The sequence below is a fragment of the Vigna radiata genome, chromosome 5 (genome assembly GCF_000741045.1).
Source record: "Vigna radiata var. radiata cultivar VC1973A chromosome 5, Vradiata_ver6, whole genome shotgun sequence".
NCBI classification, from domain to species: Eukaryota; Viridiplantae; Streptophyta; class Magnoliopsida; order Fabales; family Fabaceae; genus Vigna; species Vigna radiata.
In genome coordinates, this window is record NC_028355.1 from 19,459,309 (window position 1) to 19,469,604 (window position 10,296).

At 32.9% G+C, this 10,296-nt stretch overlaps 1 protein-coding gene across 2 annotated transcripts; it reads right to left on the minus strand.

The window, feature by feature from the left end:
- Positions 1-2,697: 2,697 nt before the first annotated feature.
- Positions 2,698-10,091, minus strand: LOC106762341 (mitogen-activated protein kinase kinase kinase 1-like). 2 transcript variants are annotated; one of them, XM_014646208.2, is made up of 9 exons: positions 8,739-10,091; positions 6,762-6,846; positions 6,523-6,585; positions 5,953-6,110; positions 5,179-5,251; positions 4,971-5,030; positions 4,241-4,351; positions 3,435-3,680; positions 2,698-3,180 (listed from the first exon to the last, which is right to left on the minus strand). In XM_014646208.2, the coding sequence occupies exons 1-8, from the start codon at positions 9,707-9,709 to the stop codon at positions 3,468-3,470; spliced, it is 1,734 nt and encodes a 577-aa protein (XP_014501694.1). In that variant the 5' UTR covers positions 9,710-10,091; the 3' UTR covers positions 2,698-3,180; positions 3,435-3,467. The 2 variants fall into 2 exon arrangements, with proteins under 2 accessions (XP_014501694.1, XP_014501693.1); XM_014646207.2 differs by having other exon boundaries at positions 2,698-3,218; positions 8,739-10,090.
- Positions 10,092-10,296: the final 205 nt, after the last annotated feature.

Sequence of the window (10,296 nt, forward strand, 5' to 3'; positions counted from 1 at the left end):
TTTTTAACAGATTTCGAAATTCATTAAAAACTTGAAAAATTCATCGAAGAAAAGAAACGTGGTATAGGATTTTTTGAAATATAAAGAATAGTTTTAGAAATTTTTAAAACTGTGGTGGTGGTGGTGGTGTAAAAAAGTAATGTGTGGTGGTGTAGGAAGTATGGACCTAACTAAATTTATGAGTTCACATAAAACCTAACTAACACTTTTTTTATGAGGGGTGTCTAGTTTAAAGAAACACTTGATTATTATTTACGTAGTCCATGTCAAAACAAAAGATAAAAATACTTAGACAACATTTTTTGACAACATTTGAACATCATCATACGTGTCATTGTGTGATTGATTCATGGTGGTGTCATTGTGTCATTTGAATCAATCATACAATGATACGTATGATTGATGTTCAAATGTTGTCAAAAAATGTTGTCCAAAACAAATACTACAAATAATTAACTATGTTTTATTTTGGTTCATGAGCCTGATTAACATATTCTCCATTGTATCATAGCCATTAACTTTTTCATAAAAATTCATTTACTCACTATTTAGATTATTAGGATTTTGTGCGGACTACATTAATAATATGCAAGTATTTGTTTTTAATTTAGTTAATTGCAATATTTACTATAATAAAAATAAATTTTCTCTCATTAACACAAGAAAATTTGACGATGATGTTTTATGAAAGAAAAATTAACATATTAATTTGTGATTGGATAATAATGTAAAAAAAAAAATAAGTACTTAAATAGTTAAAGTAAACTATATATTTTTATCCAATATAACGAAGAAAAATAAAAGAATGAAATAATTTATTAACATAGGTTTTTGTTTCATTGATTTTTTTCCTTCTTTATGGTTAGTATTTATAAAAAGTAAAAAGAAAAAAAAAAGTTTATCATATTACAATTAAGTTTGATTAGATCATAAATTAAATATTAACTTACAAATTAGTTTGATTAAAAGCGTTTGGTAAGATATTTAGAGTAACTCATTCTAATAGACAGAAACTATTTTAACTAACTTATAACTTGTATTTTATTTTATTTACTTGTCATTATCTTTTACATTTTAATAAATTCTATTGTTATTCTTAATTTACCTCGTGATAAAAAAATAAAAAATAAATTTTCTAATTATGATTAAAATATATAGTTATTAAATTAATAAAAAGTTATTAAAAATAATTATAAAAAAACAGTTATAAAATAATTAAGGTTTAATGTCTCAATAGGTCTCTATTTTCGTCCAGAATCTCAATATATTCTGTATATTTCATTTTTCAATTCAAAAATTAAAAAAATACAATTCAGTCACGTTTTTAATGTCACGTAATAAAAAATTACACTGTCAGCATACTCTTCCTAAGGACGTCATCTCAATCTGACGGAAAGGTCCTATTTAATTCAATTTTACAAAAATAAGGACTCAATTGACACGCCGAAAAAGAAAGGAACCTATTTGAGATTCTAGACGAAAATTGGACCTATTGAAACATTAAACGAATAATTAATAAAATCTTTTAATTTTTGAGAGATAATTAGTTATTGCCTTTTTTATGTGTTAAATTATTTTTTTAATTTTAAAAAAATCAAATATTTGATTAATTGATTAAACACAAAAGTTACCGTCAGTAAAAATTAAAAAAACTAATTATGCAACAGTAATTTAAATTAACAAATATAAAATTTAATTTATAAGAAATAATATATATATATATATATATATATATATATAAATTAAAACTCATTAAATTGATTAGTTTAAGTAAAATGATTTATTCAACTAAAAAAGCATATAAGAATTTTAAAAAATAAATATCAATATCAAATTTTCAACAAGAAATTAAAAAAATATAAAATCAAATTTACGTAATAATATTTTTTATAAAAAAATATGTGTACTAAAACTTATATAGTTGTATTTTTTATGTTATTTTATATTTATCATTATTAAATACTTTTAAACAATGTGCTAGTATATTAATTCAGAATTTATATTCACGAGCTTGTCGATATTAGCATATTAATAAAAGAATATGTTTATCCTTATTTATGTTAGATATGTTTATAATTTTTTTAATTCAGTCATGTGATAAGTCGAATTGACACGTGATTTCTTTCTTTTTTTCATGACTGTAATTACTTAACTATATAATCTTTTTTTTTCTTTTTTTTTTCTGTTTTACATTTCCTTCGAATTCATGTGAGTTTTGAGGTTGTCGCCAACTTAGGATGTGTCCATATGGTAGATTGATAAAACTAAGATAGTTTGATTTGTTATCAAAACCATTATAAAAAAGTTTTCTGATAAGACCCATAATACACTCCAAATATTTGTAACGAAAATTGAGCATCTTTAGTTAAGTAGTTTAAAAGGTCATAACATGAAGTCTTACTTTAACCTTTTAGGTTCAGCATTGGAACTTTTGCTTTTATGCGAAAGTCTTTTAAGAGCTATACTTCATAATTTTTTACATGCATTTTCTATAATCTTGTCAGAAAATATGTTTTCAAGACAAAAAAGAAAACTTGTATTCTTTTAACTTGATTTTATGGCATATGGCATGTTGTAATATAGAGACTTTTTTATAAGACTTGCATTTGATACTTGTATCCTCAAGTGTAATAACTGTTGCATTGAGAATGCCGTAAATAATCTGTTTGTCCAATAGCATCAGACCAAAGACAAAAGTTTAGAGGCCACGCAAAAGAAATGGATTAAACAAAATTTTGGACATAAATACAAACAGTACGAAATCAAGATGTACACAAACAATGGCATGCTAATAATAATAAATAAATAATATGTACAAATAGAATCGTCTCCAATTCTTGTTACACTATTGCTCCTAAGTTAAGCAAGCCCTATAGTTTTTTCTCCTGTCAGGTAATGAGTGGAATGCAAGGTTAGCTTTTTCAGCTGGAAGTTGATCCTCCACCTTTGCTACAACGGGCAAATCATCAGAGTAATCAGATAACACATTGAGCATAATTATCCGATAGGACATCGCCTAGTCGATAACTTAGTTATCTGGTGTGCCATGTCAAGCGTTAGATCCAAAGCCATGCAGAAAAATGGATACAAGTTGCAATCAAGCAAACTCTGAATGCTACAACACGAGCCAATGAATTATTTCTGCAGTCATGGACCTAGATGAACCCCAGCAACTTCAGACTGAACATTGAAAATGTTACACGCAATGAAGGACAGAACTGTCATCGAAGAGTAAAATAATCAAAAACGCCACTCAGACAGATAAATTCAACCTATACTCCAATGATTTGCACAAATGGATGCAATGTTATTTGAGTTATGAATGGAAACCTTATAAGGATAGACAAGTATGAAAACAGCCTTTTTTGTGTATAAATTCAGGTGCCATGATAAAAAGAGAAAATTCGTGGAAATTTGAGCCAGTATGCATTTACCTCCATAATGCTTCATAGTTGAAGATAGCATGGTTAACCCTTCCGGCCAAGAACATGAGGAAATGAAGAACCAGAGGTCTGGGAAAGTGGCCTTTGGACAAATGAATGGTTTAGAAGTTGAGCAGCGGTGGGACGATCATTTGGATTAACTTGAAGGCACTGCAAGATAAAATCGGTGGCATCTCTCGAAAGGGAGTCGGGAATAGATGGTCGAATACCTTTTCCAATTCTAAATAATGCCTGCATCTGTTGTTTTAAGAGATTAATTAAAACTCAACTGTCAAAGCCAGCAATAATGCAATTTGAGATATATTAATGTCAAAAACCAAAATATTCTACCTAATATAAAACGCGGGACACCGAACATAAAATTCATAAGTTAATGGAAAAAGATACACAAACATCCATTAAAATGTATTTTTCTTTGCCCAGTTCTTCTTTTATTAAATATAAAATAGTAAAATAATATATTATAAATCACATCAGTAGGTCTCTTCTGGGTGTTTTTTTACTATTTAATTGTATTTGTATCAGTACTCTAAGTTTACAAAATAAATGGTAGGAACCTTGACAATTTGGATCAAAAGTGGTAGCCTGAATAGTTACAAAACAGAAAAGTAAAAAACAATGTAAAGGCGAACACATGAAACAGAAAAATAAAAATTGTAGAATTAAAATCAGAAGTGAAATTGTGAGAACTGTAGAACCCTCCCTAGAGACAAAAAGCAAAATAACGTGTCGCATGATAACCCTTACTGTGAGCTAACAATAGTAACGTGAGTTAGTATCAATAATATGACATGTACCCATTCCAAATCACAGTACGGAAGTTGGCCTGTTAACATCTCCAGTACAGTGCATCCCACACTCCATATGTCAGCTGGAAGCCCATATCCCTTGTTCTTTCCTTTCACAACCTGCATATTTCAGATTAAGAAATTGATATAGCTATCAGTAAATCAAAAGACGAAACACCCAAAATGAGAAAATTTAAGAAAGTATTAAGGTTTTAAAAGCAAAGCGATGCTTATTTCTATATTTAAGATGGCGATAAATTATTGAAACAAGACATGTATAATTACTGCTACTATCAATAATTACATACAGCTGTTTATTACATTGATCAGGCCATATGTAAAAAGTCGGACAATGCAAAAGAAAAAGGTAAAAATTCATTTCTTCATATCCTCTAATAATCTCATTGACAAAATGTGGCATGATCCAGTGTTGCTACGGAATTTATTTCGATGGAGTTCAAGTAATTCCTTGAATTCATGGTTTTAGACCAGTAGCTCATTGAGTGCAAATAATTTTAACTGTTACAACGTAATTTCGTTTATAAGTGTATAGTTTACAGATAAATGGGAGTGAGCAGAAACTAGTGTCAGAGTCATGCATCTAGCTATTAACATAACCAGTTTGTTAAGGAAATGAATTCGAAGTTTGGAGCCATGTACACGGTCCATTAAAAGATTTGGCAGAAGAACCATTATAAAGTATTTCTGTTTTGATCAAAAGTAAAGATTGAAGGCAAACCTCCGGGGCCATCCAGAATGCTGTACCCTTCATTGATTTAACGTCATTCATTTTGGTTGCCTGAAAAGCAAATCATAAAATGAAGTCAGAAAAATTGAAATGATAAGAAATTTAACATCACTCAGACATCTATAACCGATTTCGAAATATTCTAGAAATAAAAGAAACCCTTAAATCGGCAATCCAAAATAAAATATATTTTGCATACCTTGGCCAATCCAAAATCTGCAAGCTTGACAGATCCACTTGCATCCACCAATATATTTGCACATTTGATATCCCTTAAATCGGGGAAATATATTAGAAAATATTTACAATGATTGTTTCATCCCAATTACATAACTGGTACAGGAATGCATACGATAGGATATCAAATGAAACCCAAGCAATAACCCAAAGACAAAATCTGCTACTGAAAACTCCAAAACTGAAATTTCCCACATGTAACCATTCAACCTGACCTTAGTAAAGAACTTGATTTTCCTTTTTAATTATTTGAATTTGAAGCTCAACGTAACTAACAACAGGAAGAAAATAATAGGCCATCCACAAATACAGGACCATTAGCATCAAAAGGTAGTAGTTTGAGGCACGGAAATAATTGGACACCTTCTCCCCCAAGATTATTCTGTCCAACTCACTCCTCAACTCTCTTCTTTGGCCAAATAAGTAAAACGCATTTCAAACAATGAAAATAGAGCAATTAACCAAAAAATAAAAAACAACGCAGGCAAATAACAAGAAGAAAATAAAACAAATACCACAAGTTATTTACAAAGTATATATTGCAACTACAAGACAGGAGGCAAAAGTGAAAGTTGTTTTGAAGAAAGGAAAGCAAGAACAATAGAACTCTTGCCAGCATCGTTCTAGAGAAATGAACCATACCATGTGATTCAAACCCATGATTACCATTGAAAGTACAAGTCATATGCAGCAAAGTGAAACAGGATTAAAAAAATAAAATAAAATATAGACTCACCTGTGAACCACATTTCGATCATGAAGATACTTCATACCATGCAGAATCTGTCTTGTATAGGCAGATACTTGGGAATCTCGAAGAGTATACTTTTGGTAGAGGCTTCTAAGGGAACCTTTGGTTACAAGCTCAAGAAAGATATACAGCTTTGATTCATCCTGTAAAACATTGACCAAAGTGTAAAATACAAATCTTTTTGAATTATTAGTAATTGCATTTTACGTTATTAGTAATTGCAGTCATGTGAATCCTTCACCATACAAACATTAGACTACATTTCATGGCCCATCATGACATCGTGCCCTGACCCAACTACAAACATCCCGCTTATATTAGAAATATTGTAAGAAGTTTGAGTCTTTGAAATGCCATAGGACCTGATTTCATTGGCAAAATCTGTGATGGCAAGGGCAACTTCCAAATAGATTTAATAATAATAGTAAACAAGAAGATATGAACTTGAACATAAAAGAAGAAAACGAGACAAAACAGCAAAATCTCAACCTGTAAACAGCAAGGAAATGTCAAAACGAACATAAGAAAGAAAAGGAAATCAGAAGAAGAAAGTACCATTTCTGTGCCATAATATTGAACAATATTTTCATGCTCAAACTGACTCAAAAGTGCTATTTCCTGAGACAGAATAAAAAGACAAATCTGAGAAAATAAACAAGCATGAAGAACAGCAACATTTCAAATGATCTAATGGGGTATTGCACAAGATAGCATAATATTTATCTGCTAAAACTTTTCTTTTTCAAAGAAGTATTCCATTATTGGAAAATAGTGTAAAAGTGTAAGCCCCTCACCTGCTCCAGCTGATATACACTTTGCTTTCCCTGAGTCCCCTGATCAAGCAATGAAACTTCTTTTACAGCAAAAAAGAATCCATCACTGCGGTGATTCAGAAAGCATAACTAACATGTTAGTATATATCACTTGCACAATAACATAAATGTATGCTAAATCGTTGTAAAGCTTGGCTTCCAATTTTGTACAGAAAATAAAATAAAAATCGAAGCAGCTACTTGATAGGAAGATGCTAAATTAGAAATTATCTTTTGAGATGTTTTTGGATTTGACAAAAATACGGAACTATACTATATCTTGCCCCTGCCAAATCTAACTCACTTCATTAATTTTTTCTATAGTTCTCTTTAACTAAGATTTTAAATATGTTTATTCAACTAGACGCCATCTGTATCATTGCATCAATTTCACATAGTGTCCAAATGAACAAGATTAGAACTCAAAGTCATTTCCTAATCGGGATGAATAATAGAAAACTTGCAGAATTTAATTTCAGAAATTCTCTTCATCACTACTCCAAAAAAGGCTAACAACAAAGTATATTAAAAAAGACAATTGCGGGAAACCTACACAGCAAGGAACTATTAAGTATTATCATTAGGGTAATGGTTAAGACATCAAATGTAGAAAGTTTGTTTTTTTGGAAAGTGGAATAGCTTTACCAACCATTGCATAATTTAAGGGCTATGGTTAACAAAACCACTAAAAGAATTTAGGAAATTTATCAAAGAAAATCAAAAGCAATAGAAACTTCACACACACTAATTTTCATCTCACGTCAAAAAGACATTGGACACAAAGACAACCCCACACAAAATAAAAGGGTCGCAGCCGTCGTGCTCTTTCTTCTGCATATCCTTGACAAACTATTTGAATAACCAAAATCTGGAAGTTAGTAAACATGGCAGACATTGGATGAGATGGCAAAAAACCATTTTAGCCCGTCTTCAACAAAAAGGGAAGCAAATTTGGATATATCATAAGCCCTTGTGCTCCTATTCTGGCCAAATAGGAGAAGAAATGAAATATTTGATAATATTATCAGATACACGGCAAAATATTTTCCACCTTCCCACCCAAAAAGAAAGTTTTCTTCAGGACACAAACTGACAATTTCTGAATCAGTTAGCTCAATTCAAAAGACGTCAACCTGCAGATTCAACGAGTTGGTTCAAGACCTACTGGACACAAGTGGGTAATATTCATCTTTAAAAAAATTGTGTAATAATCATTACTCGTGTTATCATTGGAACACCATAAAAAAGTATCAGTTTCTATAGAACAGCTAAGTCTTGCTCTTACTAATTCTGCTCAAGATAACCATTACCTACTCTTTATTTTGAAACATTTGAGTAAATATCGGATCCGGATACGTGTCGGACAGATTCGTATACAAATTGAAGTATCACCCATTTTATAATTTGACAGAAAACCATAACAGCACAGCCTTGCCTACTTTATTTTCGTATTCACACTCACACAGCAACATTCTAGAACTAACCTTCCTTCCCAATCATAAACTCCAAAACTACCAACGCATTAACCCCGCCGCCAATCCTATCCACGTCATTCAAAATTTAAATTGGAAATCTCCAAAATTGCATTTAACGTAATAGAATTTTAATAGTTTTAAAAACCTTTTCTACCAACTACCACTAAAGGAAAACATCACAACTAAGATCCAAAGCCACAATAGGAAAGGGAGGGAGAGGCAAGCACACCGCACGTGCTAAAGTGGACCAGTTTTTCTAATGCCTGATAAAATAGATTGGCTGAAGGAGTGAAAAAACTAATTGTATATCTATGTGGATCATTGAAATGTTTATATATTGCAGGTATGTAATTGTGCATGAACTCCCAAGTGCAAATCCCATATAATAATAATAATTTTAAATTTATAAACAGAAAAAAATAAAATAATAGATGATGATGCATAAGAGATAATGAAAAGTGAAGGGTGAACAGAATGCACTTACTCAGAAATTCCTTCATAAACGGTGCCAAACGAGCCACCCCCAAGAAACTCGCCCTTCTGCCAACTTCCGGCGGTAATAATCCGCTTGATTCTCCCTTGCGGAGAAATATTGTTGGGGGTGTGATCCGTTGTACTACTAGAAGAATCATCTTCATTCGACGTGGAAAACGAACATGATTCCGAAAGCCCAGCCACGATCTCCGCAATCCTCGCTGCGTTATCCACATTCTCTTCCTCTTCCCTCTTCGGGCTCGCTCTACCCACTTCCCCTTCTTCTTTCTTCGATACCTCCCTCTCTACTACCCCTAGCGGTGCATCGTTCTCTACATCCCTCGTATGCTCAGAGTGCTTCAACGATAACCCTTCACCTATCGGAGCCAAATCCCTCAAAAGGTCCCACGTGGAACACGAGCTATCATCCACCAACTGAACTCTAACCCCCGGCGGCGGCTTCAGCATCGGCGGACGAACACCCTTAATACCAGTGGTCGACTCATCTGCCTCCAAAACCCTAACCCCATCTGCTAATTTTTCACTAAATTCACCATCCTCTGGTGGTTTTAGTATTCCCTCCTCGTTTATGTTCCGTACTTCTTCTTCTTCGTCCTCTTCCTCTTCCTCGGGAATATCGAGGTTTTCGAGCTTCAGTCTCGGGAGGATATCGGAAGAGGAACGAAACTTCATGGCTTCCCAGGCCGCAGCGGGAATAGAGAAGTCTTCTGGGCCGGAGAGACCCAAACTCCTACAAATTCGATCGAACTCTCCCTCGACGCCCTCGATTCGGAAGCTGGTGCGGTCGTAGAACTCCATGGAGCGCGTGTAGAGCGCTTCGCCGGAGGTAGATGATCCAGAGTCGTATTCAGAGTACTTGAGAGCGTTGCGGCGCTCGAGCTTGGGCTTCCTACGCGGGTTTTTCTGATCCATGGCTTTGGTGCGGTTGCGGTGCTCAAAAATCCGAGATAGATGATGCATCTGAATCCATCTAAAACGACGTCGCCAATGGCTTGAGGAATCGATTTAGCGGCTGTGAAACTGAAGGGTTTGAAGAGATGGAGAGGGAGATTTGTAGTTTTGTATGATTCCTGTGTATTGGTGCGATGTTAGAAACGAAACGCGCGAGAAGAGGGACAAAGTAAACGGAGCTGACCAGAGAGGAATAAGGGATTGATCGAAATAGAAAGTGAGGAAAGACTGCACGCACAAGACCAGTAAACGTCGTTGAACTGGAAACACAAAACGCGGTGCCACATCGACGACCCTGGCATGACTTCGATTGCCCCCACTGCATTTTTTATTTTTATTTTTTCTTAAATCATTTTATAAAATATTATTACCAAATGTTAACTGAAATTCCAATCATGTTTTTTTATAAAGGAATCTCACCGTTATTAATTATTTTAATCGATACCTGAAAACACTGATCATTAATTACTTTTTTTAATTTTTCCTCACCTTTTTAGAAATATATGTGTTATAAATGGAGAAAATTGACAGTGTTAGGTAGCTTAATGAATTTCTCTGTCTAAACAATTAATGCCTAGACAAGATTTTTCACGTGC

What these genes read in the sequence shown, in the direction of transcription:
- LOC106762341 (XM_014646208.2), bottom strand. Translation starts at nt 9,709, where the DNA reads ATGCATCATCTATCTCGGATTTTTGAGCACCGCAACCGCACCAAAGCC. An exon ending in AATATTATGGCACAGAAATG is followed by an intron (nt 6,111 to 6,522) that starts GTACTTTCTTCT and finishes AATGTTTTACAG; the next exon opens with GATGAATCAAAGCTGTATAT. An exon ending in GATCGAAATGTGGTTCACAG is followed by an intron (nt 5,252 to 5,952) that starts GTGAGTCTATAT and finishes CCCCGATTTAAG; the next exon opens with GGATATCAAATGTGCAAATA.